At 44.3% G+C, this 17,809-nt stretch overlaps 1 protein-coding gene across 1 annotated transcript in view; it reads right to left on the bottom strand.

Moving 5' to 3' along the window:
- Positions 1 to 17,809, bottom strand: part of SLC66A1 (solute carrier family 66 member 1) — an 82,757-nt gene that overhangs the window by 17,102 nt on the left and 47,846 nt on the right. The window contains exons 4-6 of the mRNA XM_085609072.1: positions 17,596 to 17,689; positions 17,227 to 17,378; positions 15,053 to 15,145 (exon numbers count right to left, since the gene is read on the bottom strand). Of these exons, the coding sequence (XP_085465198.1) occupies positions 15,053 to 15,145; positions 17,227 to 17,378; positions 17,596 to 17,689 (339 nt within the window). The remainder of the gene's footprint in view (positions 1 to 15,052; positions 15,146 to 17,226; positions 17,379 to 17,595; positions 17,690 to 17,809) is intronic.

Raw genomic sequence — 17,809 nt, 5'->3', positions numbered from 1 at the left:
TGGATGGATTGGTTGGACGGAGAGGGATAGATGGGTGAAGTGATGGAGCGATGAATACGGAAAGGACGGAATGATAGATGTGTAAAATTGTTGAGGAAGGGCACCCTATTTTTATTCCGAAGGGGAGGGTTGGAGAGACAGGGAAAGAGGGACACCATGAGATACTGGTTGAGAAATGCACAATGAGGAGAAGGATAAATAAGGCAGTCAGCAGGACTGTCAAAGGTACAGATTCAGAGGGTATTGCTCATATGATGAAGCATGACACCTAGCTTGCTGGGTGTGTGAGAGCATTAGTTCCACCAAGGGAAATTTCCCTGGCCGTCCACTGATCACTTCATCTCTACTCTCCGGTACTTGAGGAACTCTGTACCCCGTTTTGGATACAGATTCAGAGGGACCAGTCCTTGCTCTCTCGCTCATCTCAGGCGTCATGTGCAGTTTGGTGTAGTTAATGACGTCACACTGTCAGGAAAAATGCAGGCCAGAAGTGGCCAGAGCTGACCACCAGCTCGCTCCCCAAGCCACAGTTTGTAAACCCCTCAATGAGCTTTTTGGGCCTACAGCAGACGAGCATAAAGAGGGGCAGCAAAATAAAGTAATCCATTTGAGACAAACATAACGCCAGAAGATGGACAGGCTCGTGATGCTTAAAAACAAAGGAGACAAATCTAACTAAGACCATAGACTAGCCTTCTTCTTGAACTTGCCTTAAACAAGAATGTTATGAAAATACAGACCTCTTAACATCAAAAACAAGATTTTTCTGGTCCAATGCAAGGAGCAGATACACCAGCACTCACCCCAAGACAGATTAGATATCCAAATTTCATGTAATCTACAATGAATGCTGTATCCCCTACACAAGGTCGTGCTCACTCCACTCCTCTCACGCACTGCTCAAGAAGATCAAGGAAAAAAATAAAAAAAAATAAAAGGAAAACAAAGGGAACAGTGACGTGAGATACTAACAAGAAATGGCAGCTATGACAGAGCACAATGGGAGCACCAACACAAGGAATTTAACTGCCTGGAGAACAAGAACGCCTAATCTCGTGACCAAATTTAATATGTGTAGTCACGTTTTCGGATCAAATACTTAGCGGTTTGTTGCAGCGAAAAATCACTGAAACAAAGTATAAATACAATGGTATAGCAGGTCTAACCAACTATACCACCACTGTTTAAATCCAGGGTGACTTAAAAAAGTGAGGTATAGAAAACACACCCACACAGGGCAAGAGCTTTGTTTTGCAGATCACAAACATCACCCATTGGAAAGGGAGCAGCAAATTCACGTTTCTGGGCCATCAAGTGTTTGTTTTCCCACAAGAGCATGTGCCACAGAGCCATGAAAGGACTTCAGGAATTAAACTTGTGTAAATGAGAACGTGTATGGAAAATGTAGAGCTGCTCTTGGTAGGGGGAGGGGAGAGCACACTGCTGCTGCAGCTTCCACCCAAAGGAAGACAGCGAGATTTCAAAACAAGAGACGGACGGCAGCACAGCGAAGAGAAGGGAGGGCATACGCTGCTCACAGAAAGAAAGAAGAAAGAATACAAAACGTCAGCCAGAGTAGATACCGGGGGATGGGCGGAGAGGAAGATAGCAAACGCACAAACCTAAATTAAAGTACAAAATAAGAAAATGGGATTATACTCCTGGGCCCCAGCCACCTCCTCTGTGATCCTCTGCGATGCCACCAGTAACAACATGGCAGCAACGACGACGCCAGCAGTAATTCAATGCACCGGCACACACAGTTGGGATGGCGGCGACGTAAACACGATGGATGTGATAGGGAGAAGAAATTTAAAATAAACTGTAACCTTCGTTCTGACATGAACGTACCCCGCGGTATGTGCATGGCGGGAGCGATCGAGAATACAGGGTGGACAGCAGTTTTTGTGCTCCAACCCCTGCAGGTGACAGTCCACGGTAGTCCTCAAAACAGCATCAGAAACAAGCCTTGCCTGACTGGCACTATCATGGCCGTTGTGATGGACATTGATCATTTGCATGTACGTACAGAATGACGGGGCGCTCTTGTTCTTTTTGGGGTATTCACGACAGGCTTGCCGTGAGGGAGCAGAAGAATGGATTTAAAAATGCGTTTTAGAGGTAGAGTCCAAAACGTGCTCACGCCCGCCTCCTCCCTCACTACTCAACTGTAGATAGTGTGAGAGTGACACAAGTGTGCGTGCAGGAGAACAGTGCTCTAGGCACCGCTTCAACATGGCAGAAGCACTAAGCGCCAGCACGGTGCATAAACAACTCAAAATAAAAACTTGTGCGCTGAAACTGATTTACTCCCCTTTAGGAAACAGCTGAAAATCTAGTTATTTTGACAACAACCTTAATCATTCCCTCTTCTCAGCTACAGCAACAGTCCTGTCTTGAGGTCCTTAGAGCCGGGACACTCTTCCTGAGTAGCTGTGCGCTCTTTAAGTACCCGAGAACATTAACAAGTGAACTGATCCATGTAACAGGGGCAGTCTCCAGGGTGGGAACAAAGCAGACAAATGCGGGACAAATGTTAAGTATGTACCAAAGAAACCGAAGGAATTTTGAAAAGCAGACCAAGGAAACAAAGAAAAGTGATGGGCGAGGTAGATACTGTATGCTGAGCGACAACGCATGTGCACTGCCTAGGCTCAACCTAAAAATGAACTGTGATGTTTCAGAATATATCAGAATTAGTACAAATGAAGCACATTTGTTTTGTCATTCTGAAGTGTGGTAGCAACAAACATTTGAATATAATCATAACACATCAATACACTAGGTGAGGACATTTGAACATATCATTTGTGTGCAGTAAAACCGTATTTTGGTCCAAATGTAATGGTCATTTCAATTGAAAATGTGTTGTCTGTAATGGCAGTGCGTAACCACACCATGCATACTCCACACTACGTCACTTGACTCCACTTAATGCCCTGCCACTCTACGCCTTTTGACACTCCATTTTACAACACCAATCCACTCTATAACATGCTACGCAAGTCGACTCCACACCACTCCAATCTATGCCACTCACTCCATGACAACACTTTACTCTATGCCCCTCCACACGTCACCACTCACCCGACTCAACTCTACTGCAATCCTATCTACTCCAGTCTATCCCACTTCGCTCCAATCTACCCCAACCTACCGAACCCCAATTTTGCTACAATCTACTTCACTTCACTCCAGTCTAACCACTCCAATGTCCCCAACCTACTACACCCCACCCCACCTTGCTACAATCTACTCCACTCCAATCTACCCCATTCCACTCCACCCAAGCTACCCCACTACACTCCAGTCTATCCGACCCTGCTCCAATCTACCCCACTCTAATCTACCCCACTCAACTCTACCCCACCCCAATCTACCACACCCCACTTCAATCTACCCCACACCACTCCAATCTACCCCAATCCACTCCACTACGATACAATCTACCTCACTCCAATCTACCAGACTCAACTCCAATCTACTCCACTCCACTCCAATTTACCCCACTAAACCCCAATCTACAGAAATCTACTCAAATGTACCCAACACCAATCTATACCCCACTCCACTCCCATCTACCCCAGCCCACTCCACCACAAATCTACCCCACTACACTCAAATCGACCTCACTCCACTCAACTCCACTCCGATCTACTCCACTACACTCAATTTAACCAACTTAATCCCACCCCACTCCAATTTATTTCACTCCTCCCGATCTACCACACTCTACTCCAATCTACCCCAGTCTACCCCACTCCACTCCAATCTATCCCACTCCAATGTACCCTAATCCAACCCATTCTAATCCAATATACCAAAGTCCACTCCAATCTACCCCACTCCACCCCTGTCCAATTTATCCCACTCCATTTCAATCTACCCCACTCTAATCTACCACAATTTGCCCCTCTCCAATTCCAAGCTACCATAATCTACCCCATTCCAATCTACCACATGGATATGCCACTCTGGAGAAAATCACTTCCTTCACTTCAGGGTCTATCCCCCACTTGTGGTCCTAGAGTACGAGGTGACAGAAAGCATCCGCCCACTGAGGGTGCCTGCTGGGTGAGCTGCTATGAGCTGGATTCCACATAAAAATTGCCTTCCAACAAAGCATGCAGACCCCACGCTGCCCTGTCTGTTGATCTAGTGGATGTTGGTGCTACTGTCCGACAAAATCTGGATGGTGCTTCCTGAGGTGGAATGGAGAAATGCTTTCATTGCAAGATGGACCATGCTTAAGAACATTTATGTGCAGACACTTTTCTGATGCCAATCAAAGGACTCGTCGTGTCATGTCACTCTGATGGGCATCCCCCAGCTCAGTGAAGAGGCAACCGTTTATGGAGGCCTGAAAGGGCAGCCCAAACAAACATTGTAGAGGTCCATCTGCAAGTGCAGATTCAGATGAAAAGGGGTGGGGTAGAGATCTTTTCATGACATGAGACTGTCCTGATGCTTCAGCCACTATGACCACAGGCACCACTGAAAAGCGCTCATCCGCAATCTGGCCCCTCATGACACCGATTTTGCTCACTGTCACCACTAGCAACTGGAGGACCCAGTGCCCCCTTTATGGCCCAAAAATTGAGCACTGTTCACCTGGTGATTCAGGCGAGAACTACTGTGCCTGTAACTCCCAAAACGTTATATCCTACATTACAGGTGGTGTAAGGTGAGAGGACAAGCAATTCAGCGCAAAGGTGCAGTAGCCTGCAGGAGCAACTTCATCATAGTTCAGTATCCCAACAAAGTCTACCATACCCTCAATCCACCACCAAAACTCTGCTCTATGTTGGGAGTTGACCCCCACCCATGTGGCTTTGTTTTAGATAATCAAATGTCCTTAAGGGGTGGACCAATATTTTACCTTCTGTTTTATGAGGTCTGCCAGCCCCTATGCTCACTTGCCGTCATCGAAGCCAACACGTCCTCAAAGGAAAAACAGTAGGGTCCTCAAGTGCCCCCAGAAAGGGCACCAGACCAGAGCTTCAGGCCATCCCATTTCTGGGTAGACCATATTAATCGCTTCCTCAGGGCATTGAAGCCATGGCAAGTCAAAAGCGAGAAGTTCTCCCCACAACTGCTCACTGCCCAAGCCTTACCTTAGCCTCAAGAGGACAGCAGGATCAAGGCACTCCCTTGCCTAATTTACTGGTTATAGGGTGCAGATTCTGCCAGCGGCACAACACGCCCTAATAGCCCCATGTTCACACACGAGGCAGTCTAGTACCAAGGGCATCTGAATGGAGGCGCAGTTCGCTTGGTTTCTTCAGCTGGTCATGCATGCCACCTCCGCCACGTGAAGTCACGGCAGCATTGCGGCTGTAGCAGCCACCATCTTAGGAGCCAGGAGTGCTCCGCAATCCATTCCACTCGGTCTCTAATCTTGTTCCAGGCACCAAAACGTCACCGGGGCCCAGGTACTCTTTCCTTCAAATTCCCTGCTTGGTCAGCAGAGTCCCCATGGTGTCCAGGAGGAACCGATGGATGGAGATTGCAGCAAGGAGCAGCGGAGTTAATGTCCTATTCCAGGGCTGCTAGCCATACCCATTTATTTTGTTCCTTAAATCATAAAAAGAATGCCACTAAATTAGACAATTCAGTAGATGCTGTACCCAGAAAGAATTAACCACAGGGCAGGATGCCCTTAGATCAGAAAGGTCATGGATAACCTCCCATTACTGGCAGAAACATAGTTAAGTAAGGAGTTTAAGTATTCCGTTATTTTCTTAGGATTGTACCCTGCTAGCAGGTAGTTCTCCAGACATAAAACTCAGCTGAATAGCAACAAACAGCGATGGGCATGATGTGTCCAAGATAAAACGTGCGGACTGACGGTACATAAATGTTAAGAGTCTCAACAGTTTGGTTTGAAAATGGAACTAAGAATGAGGGCTCCCCAATGTCTCACTTTTTAGAAGCAACAATGCCAAGAAATTGTACTAAGGGGAAAGAGATGTCCTCCTCCTTCAGACATCATGTTGCCTTTCTAGAAATAAATGTGCAACCAAGTGTAGGTACGGTGAACGAGGCAGAGAGTGGTGCGCGGCAGAACATACACATCATCAGGATTTATGTACAGCATCTCATGTTTGAGATGCTCCTGTTACTATAGAAATGTTGTCTGTCAAGCACACAGTTGCTCCTTGGAACTAGTTCTTTGCTATATCAAAAAGCCTGAATACATTTACCGAAAAACACTTGGTAGAAGACAAGGGCGAGCAAATCACCAACCCAGAGAGTCTGACAACAGTTCAATCTACACAAACATTTTAAGATTTGCTTATCACAGGGCTTTGACTTGCATCAAAACTATTATTTCTGGATTGTATCTTTTTTTAGCAGTTCATTTAAAGATACAACTTTTTTTAGCAGTTCACTTAAAAGATACAACCCTGATCACATCCCCGGATTTTAAAAAGCTGCTAGATGCTATTAATTTCAATGTAAATCAAGTTTTGAGTATTAAAGCTCCCGAAACTTATCTTTATCACAAAGGACCGATGGGAAGCTGTGCTGAAGTTTCATATCCCTTTTATAAGAAAAGGGAAGTACGGATGAAGCAGCAGAACGACTATGTGAATGAGAGCACATATGTGAGACTACAGAGGTTATATAAGAGAGACACTATGAAGGGACAAAGAGACATTTGCTTTGAGAGGAAAACCTAAGAGTCAGTATGAGGAAGGAAAAGGAAATAGCCAATGAGGGGAACCGAGGGAAGCATGAGAGGGGGGAAATGGCAGGAATGGTATGAAAGGGGAGTAAGAGGGAAGGCATAAAAGCAGTAAAAGGTAGTCATAGTATGAAAGGAGGGAAGGGAACCGAGTGGATGGGATGGAGAACTGAGTATAATAAGGAGGGTGGAAGGTAAAGGGTGGTGAGAGGCTATGAAAGTGGAGCTAGAATGAAGGGGGAGGAAATGGCTGCTGGTGTCGTGAACACCGTATTGGTAGATGTCTGGAATTGTGAACATCACATGTCCGAAAAACGGATTTAAAGTATCTGAGGCGAAGGCCGCAAATAGTTGGGCCAAGCCACAGCCATGAGCACAGAGCTAATAAAAAGCCAGAGGAACAACCATGCTCAGACTCCAGCAAGAAAAGTCCCACAGGCCACTAGAATGTTAAATGCAGTGTGCCTGTACAGTACACAGACATACAATTAGAACGTTTAGTGCTAAACAAAACTATTCAATAAATATATATGAACTGGAAAAAGAAAGGTTTTTAAGTGATCGCTCTAAGTTTGACATTCAGACAGTGAAGGAAGAGCGTTTCCAACAGGCACCCTGGCTAAAGGGATGTCCGACAGGCATCCTGGCTAAAGGAAAGCCTCAACCTTTGTTGAACAAGAAGCCATACCAGGGTCTCGAGGATGCTGGCTGGAAATCAATGTTGGAATTTGGCCAAAGAAAGTCGGGGTCCGCGGTCATGGACAGATAATGCAAGACCAAGTTTGTCATCCAGACATTTCGTAAATGGACCGCGCTAGGGTTAGAGGAGCCAGTGAAGAGACGCAATAGATGATGTAAAATGATCCATTCTTGAGGTACTTGGAGAGGTCTTGCTGCTGAATCCTGGCCATTCTGCATCCTGAGCACCAGCCAACTGTATTCATGAAAGTCTCTGACCATTGGCCAAGTCACTGGAGAGTCAGGGTGCATAGGGATGTCCATGCACTATATGGTTGATTAACATTTCAAAAGCATAACTTAAAAGGGTGTATGTAATTGGAGAAAGAGGTGGTCTTACACGTACATAGATACAAGTTGCAAATGGTATCAGTACATAGTTTCAATGTAACGGTTACAGGAACCTTTGGGATAAAGATACTCCTTATACGATACAAAGTGACCAAACATCAGTGCCGTCTCAACGCATGGCACACTGGGCAGTTGCCAGCATAGGGGGCTCCATGCAGATCAGAATGTAACACTAATTTTCCATTAAACATATTTATTCCTGTGAATGGTTGTGTACGCAGGGCCCAGTGCACAAACTGTCTTAGATATTTCTACTGCCTTGGTTATAACAAGCATCTGCAATGCAATAGGTCTCGCATTTACGTGAATTTGAGCTATTGGCATTGTAAATGACAATGCCTTTTATTTAGGTTTTGGTTTTTAAAAAGTCAATAAAAGGCATTGTCATTTACAATGACAATAGCTTAAACTCTCACAAATGCAAGACCTATTGCATTCCAAATGCTTAGTTTAAAAAGTGTGTGTGTGGGGGGAGGGGGGGTTGCAAACAGAAGGAACACAGACGGGGTGAGGGGAAGCAAAACTGAGGGTACGGGTGTGGTGAATCAAAAATGATGGTGCTGTGGGGAAGGGGCACAGAGGGCATAGGGAAGCAAACGATAGAGCAATGTGGCAGGCAGGGGAAAAAAGCAAGTGAGCGAGAGCAACTTTTAGCTGGGAGTGAAAGCACACACTTTACATGTAATCTGAGCCGAGGAGTAAAGTGCAGCGAGCTGCCACTTTGGAACTGCTCAGTAAAGCGCTCCAATACCTTCCGGTCGGGAAAGAATGTAAAAGAAGAAATTTGTAGCCAAAGAGTTTCTTTCTTTTTTCGATCCATTTCACAGAGGAGCAAATCGAGAAAAGAGGGTAAATGCCCTTTGTTGAAGTCATGGTTTTTAGCAATGAATGGAGGAGCAAACCTAAAGCATATTAATGTTCAACACAGATGTTCGTTTGGAGAAAAAAAACACACCAGATCTAGCAGAATTTACATCATGCACCTTTGATCTCCCTAAAGGCATCGCTGAGTTTCCTCCTTCCGTCTCCCATGGCCCCATTTGCTAAAAGTTAAATAAACAGGCCGGTGGTCACAACTGTGCATGAGAGACCCTACTGCAGTAAGAGAAACAAAATAGTGCTTACAGACTAAAGAAGATGTACCGTGTAACAACTGAAGTAAAAGGGCCAGTCCTCATGGGAGGTTACAAATGAAGACAAGGGGGTACTAAGGAGGGACTAACAAGCCTAATGACTGATCAAAAGCCAGCATTTACGAAGCACAATGACACAAGCCAATGACAAATATGGGCAGAGAGTGGGCAGGGCTTCAAGTACATACTCCACTACAGCATGGCTCGCAGAGCAGAGCATGAGCTGCCCAGGGTCGACCTAAACCCATGCAAGCACCCAGATACAAGTGTTACTCCAATACTGGAAATGGCGTTAAACAGAAAAGCAATATTACTCAAGTATATTCTTCATCTTGTGGTTTTATGCATACATTTGAAGATCATTAGTTTCACATAATGCAGATTTTTTACATGAAACCATTTATTAGACAGTGCTAAGAGGGTTCAGGTTTAGGCCGTAACTGGTTTAGAATAAATTCATGAGTGACTGCATGAGTTCCGTCCCGGGGCGGGTTAAGGGGTGGTGCCTGGGAATTTGATTAGCCATGTAAGGATATAATGCCCATAGGAAATGAGCCTTTTATGCTTGTAACCCGGATTTCTTTTTTACATTTGAGCCCAAACTGCTGATATTTCTAACCTTTGTGCAGTGAATGGCTGCTAAACAGCTTCTCACTGCCTGTGCCTTTCCCATAACATGTAAGGTGGTTGATTGGAATATGTGATGGAGTAAATCCAATATAAGTATGCACAGATTACAAGTGGAGTAAAAGTCAAATTCTCCATGAGACAAAAATGAGGCTTCTTTTGGCAACTCATATGTCGTACCTAAACCCTTCCACAGTGGCTGAATATCTCTAGTGTGGTATGGTCATATGCAACCATTTTGACATGGGAATGCTAAATCTAACATTAGGTAAGGGTGCTGGCATCATGCCCCATGAAAGGAAGGTCCAGCTGCATAACGTTTAGATTTAACACTTAGAAACTGGACTCACATGTTTGTAATGGTGACGTGGGTTGAATGCCATGTTAATATTAAAGACTAGAGCACTTGCACACTTTAATAAAAGCCTGCAGTGCTTAAAAGTCGAATTTTTCTAACTCAGTCCCTATTCTTGCAACATACAGCTACTTGTTGAAAACAAATATCATTGGTAAATATACATTGGTTTCATATATGCCCCAGTGATGTTATTATTTTTAAGAGAGTGTCACTTCAATGCCTTCCAGAAAACAGTTTAAACTCTGTTAGGACTCTCAGCCAATCTCCTTTCACATAAATTAGGCTGAACAAGCATTATTTTCTTTCACACACATCCACTTAGTCAATGAAGTTCCAGCTTGTCCTTAGTAACCCCGTTGCCACTTCATCCCAACCCAGTAGCCTTCCTCCTGATCAAGGTAAAAATCCCTCATCCCCCTGCTTAATCACTCTCAGGCCCTTGGCTCATACATTTTCCTACACTCCCACCCTTTCGAAGCCTATCCCGTCGGCCCCCCTACATCCACATCACAAGCCTTCTCCCTTATTCCTTCCCTCTAGACCTCCTCGCTGCCTGTGTCCTGCCAACCACTGAATGGCCCCTTCAATCCCAGCCGCCTCCCTTTACATAGTCCAGTCTTGTTAAGCCACATCCCCCATCTTCTTTCTCATACTCTACCTCAAGGTGCTGGAGTTCTTGCCTGCCTTCAGTCTGTCAGAAATCGAGGTGGTCAGGACTGTCTAAAGTTGTGCTCTTTTATTGTTGCACACGGTTTTCTAAAAGATTCACCTTTTATGATGGTTCAGTGCTACACCAAAGTTTAACACCATCCCCTTGTAGAAGCAGGCACTGTGGCAGAGAACATACTTGCCATTTAAAATCATATCAGGTGTTTGTTAAGCGCGACTACTCACCCGTAAGGGTCTCAAGGTTCTGGGCGGTGTGGGGGGGGGGGGGGTTCGCAGTCCATCAAGGAGGAGGGGGGGGGGGGGGTCTGTTGAAGAGCCAGGTTTTGAGGTTTCTTGCTAAGATGGGGAGCGATGTTATCTGTCTGAGGTGGAGCGGAAGGTCGTTCCAGGCTCTGGCCGTGCAGGAGAAGGAGCGGCCTCCCGATCTGGTCTTTCTGGTGCCGGGGACCACGGCGTAGGAGAGCTGGGATGATCGTAGGGTCCTTTGGGGTGCGTGGAATTTGAGTCGGCTATTCAGGTATGCTGGTCCGCTGTCATGGAGGGCCTTGTGAGCGTGGGTTAGTATCTTGAAGGTGACTAGCTTCGATGGGGAGCCAGTGGAGTGTGCGTAGGTGCTGGGAGATGTGGCAGTGTCTTGGCAGGTTAAGTACCAGTCTTGCGGCGGCGTTTTGGATGTTATGTAGCTTGCGGGTGAGGTTTTTGTTTATTCCGGCATAGAGTGCATTGCTGTAGTCGAGCCTGCTGATGACCAGGGTGTGAGTGGCGGTCTTTCTGTGTTCGAGGGGGATCCATTTGAAGGTCTTACGTGGGAGGTGGAGGATGTGGAAGCAGGAGGACGAGATGGAGTTGATCTGGTGGCCCATTTTGAGCTCTGAGTCCAGGATGATTCCCAGGTTGCGTGCGTGGTCCATGGGGGTGGGCGGGCTTCCGAGGGCGGCGGGCCACCAGGTGTCGTTCCAGGCATCTGGGTTTGGACCCATGATGAGTACTTCCGTTTTGTTGGTGTTTAGTTGTAGGCAGCTGTTTGTCATCCATTTGGCGACGGCTTCCATGCCTTCTCGAAAGTTGTGTCTGGCGGTGTTGGGTTTGTTGGATAGGGAGAGGATGAGTTGGGTGTCGTCTGCGTATGACACAATGTTGAGTCCGTAGGTTCTGGCGATGGGGGCGAGCAGAGCCATGTAGACGTTGAAGAGCGTAGGGCTGAGGGAGGACCCCTGGGGGACTCCGCAGGTGATAGGTGTAGGGTCTGAGAGAAAAGGGGGGGCAGGGGGGGAGGGAGGGAAATCGGACCCGCTGCGTTCTGCCGGAGAGAAAGGAGCGGATCCAGTCGAGGGCCTTGTCTTGGATCCCTGCGTCGTGGTGTCTGCGTATTAGGGTGCAGTGAGAGACTGTTGAATGCCACTGAGAGGTCGAGGAGGATGAGGGCTGCTGTTTCTCCTTTGTCCAGTAAGGTACGGATGTCGTCTGTTGCGGCGAGGAGGGTGGTTTCCGTACTGTGGTTTTTTCTGAAGCCGGATTGGGAGAAGTCGAGGATGTTGTGCTCTTCGATGAATGTGGCGAGTCCAGGAAATGAAGGTGCTGCTTAAAATCCACTGTATTCCAACAGTGGGACTTTTTTTTTTTTTATTCCACACATGCACGTTGTAATAAGGTTTCCTGTGCCCCTCCTGCTCACTTGCACTGTTGATATGTTTAGCAGGTCACTGGTATTTAGGAATAAAGAGATTTTGGATTATTTTGTCTATGGGTTATACGGTATTGTACAATTAAGGCCTTTGTTAACAGTATCGGTCCTAGTATTCTCTTTTTTTGTATAAAGGTGGAGGTCTTCTCTTTGTGCAGAACTGACTTTGAAATTTTTCTTATTCTAGAAATTGTATTTCCGGCTGACTGAAATGTTTTAATATATTATATTCAGATGATCCCACCTGATCCACAGCTACTGAGTTGTAACGACAGGTGCTCCTGAAGAAGGTTGATATAGACTACAAATACCACCGAAATATGTGTTGATTGGTTGTGCAAGATCCCAGGCCACAACACAACAACGGCTGAAATTGAAGTTTCTTTCCCATTGTCATTGTATGTGATTAGTGGTTGGGATGGGAATGAATGGTATAAGTGATTAAAATAATGTTTTTGTGTGAAAGAGAGTGGGAATGTGTGCTTGAGGGTAAGACATCAGAATATCTGCAAGGAATTTCTTCTTTAAAGCTTGTTTTATATTAAACACTTCAAAGGCTTTTATTTGACAAACTGTGTTTTTTTAAATAAGAATTTATGTAAATAACTAACTGAGCGAGTATTGAATGCTGCAGAAGAATTTTGCATTGTGTATAAATCAATATTGGTTGTGTCCATATTATGCACAGTATACATATAACAAAAACAGGTCTAAAAAATGATTACTAAAATAAAAAACAAGTGAATGTAATTGTTACAATGAGTAATTTCTGAATTTATTAAGGTTTAATTATGTGGGCTGTCTTTTGAGCTCTATTTAGCCACCTGTGAAGTAATACAGGTCTAGTGGGATCCAACACACACTATATTTGGTTTGGTCCCCCCTCCCTTGTCCCAGACCTAAAACAGTATCTATAGGGGGTACATTTTTCCCCTAGTGTCTAAATAACTGCATTGGACAATGACCAGTGGAGCCATCATACTCCTACGAGGTCAGGGAAAGTCTTGGAGCTCCTCCAGATGTCTGAACAGTTGGTGCCCTACAGTGTGTTTTTATACTGCTCTGTATTCCAATAGGTTAGTTAAATGTACTTTGGCCATTTCTTTTAAAATGTGGTCGTCAGGTTAAGAGCGTAGCTGGGCGAGACCGATGGGTAGCAAGGAAGGGGGTGAGAAGCCAGCTTGCTTTTGTGTATTTTATGGTCTTGATTATCACATCTGTTCAAATGTCAGCAGGACAATTCTGGGGAGGTAGGGAGAGAGTAGACATCTGCTGGGATCTTCTTGTTGGTGATTTCTTCCTCAATAACGAAGCACCAGTATCTTTCTAATTCATATTTAGGAAGTGGCTTGGGTGGTGACTTTTCCATTGAGAATGTATTCACTTACCTTTGTGTGCTGGTACTAGTATATGAGAGGATTCTATGGTCAATATTTTTTTAACAACCGTGTCTAAGGGTTTTGTAATGTTACACATTTGTGGTTAAACCTTTTTATGTTGCTTGTGTTCACTGGAAACACTTCAGGAAGTGCTTTGGGTAAGAACACAAAGGTCTTCCTTCACCCAAAATCTTGTTTTTTTAGGTGGACGATATGAGGGGAGCAACCCCCTTCCTCTGTTCCTATAATGAACTCAATTGGGCATGCTTATCTGGAGTGAGAGATTTGTAAACACAACATCTGGAAAATACAGAAGGGAGATGGACAAATGAGTGTAAATTCTTTTTCGTTCTAAAAGGAGAACGTTTTCGCTTGAATGGACCTACGATAAAGGGATTTGTTCAAATCCTATTTGTGATGTTACTGTCCCATTTTAAAAGAGGTTTCTCGTGACATCCAAGAACTGGAGAGCTTTACTGCTGTCTGTGCTCAAAAGATTGGAGAGAGGTAGACTGAAGGACTCTTTAACTTTATTCTTGTCTGCTTTGCTACTTAAGCGAGCCACTAGGAGAGTGTTGTAAGGGATTATTTGATTATAGTTGCTGAATGTGTAATTCCCCACATGTGAAATATACTTCCATGCCTCTGGTTAAGTTCAACTTGAACATCTAAATGAAAAGTATACACAATACTTGGCCCAAATAGTAGCTAGCTGCAATATTGAAAGTGTTCTACCTCAAATAGGCAGATGTCTTTTCCGTCTTGTCTTTATTTAAGTTAAAGAAGAGAACTTTATAAACATATCGTCTCCTTTAAACCAAGGATATTTAATATATTTAACAGCAAATGTAGTGGTAAAATGAATAGGTCACCCCACCTAAAGTCAGTCCCAAAACAGATGGAGTCAATCACCAATTTGACAAGCTAACTCTTTGCCACTGCGCCTTGTCTACTTATCCAGCCTAAGCAATCTGGATTTTAATCTTAACCTGCCTCTCATCTGCTTGGGAGTATTTCCCTGACAAGCCTCATCCCAAAAGCCCCATTAATTTAGAAGTCTATCACAATTTACTTCCTGTGGGGGCAAATAACATTGGGACATCCTCTAACTGATTACTGGCTTGGCTAATCACAGAAGGGTTTCTTCCAAAATCCCATAATCCCCTAACTCCCTTTCAGTGTCGAGCAAGGAGTTGAGTTGGGTAAAGGAGGAAAAGGTTTCCATTTCTAGAAATGCGGTGAAAGAATAAAAGTGAAAGAGAGCAACTAGAGATAAATGAGATATAACTGCAGGATATGACAACGTCTAACTGCACAATTAATTCTAGATGCAGGAAATTGATGACATTGGGAAAACTCCAGGCAAGTTTCTTTTCAATAATCAAAACAATTCAATGACAGATGGAATTCTCCTTTGTTACTTACATTGTTTAAAATTTGAGGAACTCTGGAGAGCAGGTAGAGCAGAGACGACACAGCACCAATAGCAAAACCAATCTTCTCATTGGTGGTAAAAGACTGTTAGGTGGGAAAAAACAGACAATGGCATATATATGACCATCCCATCACAGCAATTACTTGATATTCCCACAACGATCACCCAACCCAATAGGGAGTTACATGATGGCTCGTTTAGAAGTCACTAGTAAAGCTCTGCCTGTCACACCACAGGCAAGAAATAGGATGCCCTGTTTGACATGTCAAAGATTCCTTGTATTCCCTTTTTTATCTTATTGACCTATTCCCAATTTCTGCTCTCTTCTCCCCAGCAGCACTTTGAATGTATTTTTTTTAATCTTGCAGGTCATTAGTCACTCACTTGTGCAAATAAAATTAAATAGTATATATAGATAGATAGATTATTTTTTTTCAAAAAAGGTTGTTACATTGTCATTATTGCAAGTAGAGGTCGCCATTGGTGGCGTTAATACTCGAGTTTGATCAACTATTGGGTTAAGCTATTGCAGCATCACCAAGCATCTGATTTGTGACAACTTTTATAAGCCCAACAGACTAAAGACCTCTGTGAAACTATTCTGTATCTGCTAAAACCAATCAAGATAGAAAAGGATGCATTTCTCCTAATGCAGGTAGTGGTCTTTTAGAAGTGATTTCCCAAGTACTATAAATTCATACGTTCCTGATGCGCAAATTTGGAGAACCACCTCCCATAAAGACATACACAGGGATGAATCGACCTACAGATCTTCCTTGAATTCAGGCCCTCGGTAAGCAAACCAAGATTGTCTCTAGTTGGCCAATATCATTGACAAGTACTTAACTTACATGAAGATCACCCTGCTTATTCCACAGAGGCCGAGCAACTACCATGATTGTGCATCAGTAAGCACCAATTTTGGAGAACTTGAAGATGGAAACTTAGGGCATGATTTAGAGTTTGGTGGATGAGGCACATTGGCCACAAAGTGATTGATGTCCTGTCCTTTCTATTTCTAGTGCATAGATGTCTATGCTCTCAAAATACAAGGACAGGGCATCCGCTACTTTACAGCATGTCTTGCATCGACCAAACTCTAAATCCACCACTTTGCCTTCTCTACAGAGTTCTGCAACACACTGCTCTCTGGACTATGAAATCAACACAGATGCTATGTTTGGTGAATACCTTCTTTCATCAACTATCAACTGTATCAACTTTTTCTTTACTTTTAAGCCACAATCCATATCGGTAGCATGACCATACATGAATTTTCCCCAGATATCAGCCATTGATGTGTAAATAAATAGGTTTAGCTAGCTGTCCAAAGTTTCCTTAGAGGCCCGCCACTCGTGCTGGCAAAGGGAGTAGTTGCTGAAAACAAAGTCCTGATTCCACCTCATGGCTTTTTTTCCCCCTCCCACTACACGTCCTGCTGCTTTATCTCACAATTGCAGCTTCCTTTTCCTCCCTGCTTTCTCCCATCAGCACGGTTTTCCTCTTTTCTGACTTTCTCTCTTGCTTTTTGGTAAAATCGGATAATGAACTCTGGGCCACAGAGCTTCGCTGAATGTGTCTTTGACGAATAAAAAAAATTTGGATAATGAAAAATATGTCCTGCTTCCCAAAAGTGAGTATTGGCGACCACTAGCTGCAACCTTCTGAGTAAATCAGGCTCATCCAGATACAAATAATATGAGATTTTGTTGTGGCTCCCTCTTGCCCCTTTGCAGAATCTTACATGCACACCAGCCTTCAGGTTTTTGTGGTTATCCTTGGATGGTTACTTTTTTACTGGTGAAAGGATAGTTTGAGGAACTGGTTTAGTGTACTGACATACCAACTGATACTCGGAGAACCCTCACTTCTAATCATGTTGCTGCATAGCTGAAGTAACAGCATGTTTGTGCCCCTGCAGCCTACACTGTCATAAAGGCTTCCAGAAAGCAAGTCTCGTGCTTTGAGGTGAATACAGATTCTTTTCAAGAAGTGAACAGTGAGCAGGGGTGAAAAGAGGACTATTTACGAGACACTCTGTTAATATTCGGTGCACAGCTACTACTTACTTTGATCTACAAAAGGCTATTCACTTGGTAACAGGTTTGTCACTTACCTCACATTCGGAATTGTTTCTCACTTTGCATCCCAGTCTGTGACTCACCTCACTTTCAGACTGGCCAACAGAGAGGAGACTTCGTCTCTTGAAGTCTATGGGTATCTGAAGGGCTGCAGAATCCCCCCTCTCAATGGAAGAGAAAGCGGTACCCAGTCCAATCAGGGCGACCCCTGACAACACATTGATGGAGGTGATCACTAGAAAATAAAAAGAGAAGAGTAAGTTCCTGGTCTCCCTTTGATTAATTCAGCAATCAAATGAGTGTGTTCTGGGAGATGTAGTCTTCAAGTGAACCAATAGGATTAATACAACAGATAATAATTAGCCAGAGGAAAGTCCAGAATTTGTTAAGTGGTGCTCTGATGGCATGCAGCCAGCTGATAACCCTTAGAAGAAAGACAAAGAAAGACTCACATGATGCCTGGCGCCTCGTGTTCCGGACCTTGTAGTAGAAAAACAGTGAAAGCATCATAATATCGGCAATCACGTAATACACAGCAGTGTAGGTCTAGGAGAAAACAAAAACACCTCAAGTGAGAATGTATGCAAAGGTTGAGCACAGAGAAGCCGAAAAGGGAATCATGGTCCGCGAGCGTCCACAGAGATTGGACAGAGCTTCAATGTGAGG

The sequence above is a fragment of the Triturus cristatus genome, chromosome 1_2 (genome assembly GCF_964204655.1).
Source record: "Triturus cristatus chromosome 1_2, aTriCri1.1, whole genome shotgun sequence".
NCBI classification, from domain to species: Eukaryota; Metazoa; Chordata; class Amphibia; order Caudata; family Salamandridae; genus Triturus; species Triturus cristatus.
The sequence above is the reverse complement of the archived record's forward strand: the minus strand, read 5'-3'. Positions and strand labels throughout refer to the sequence as shown.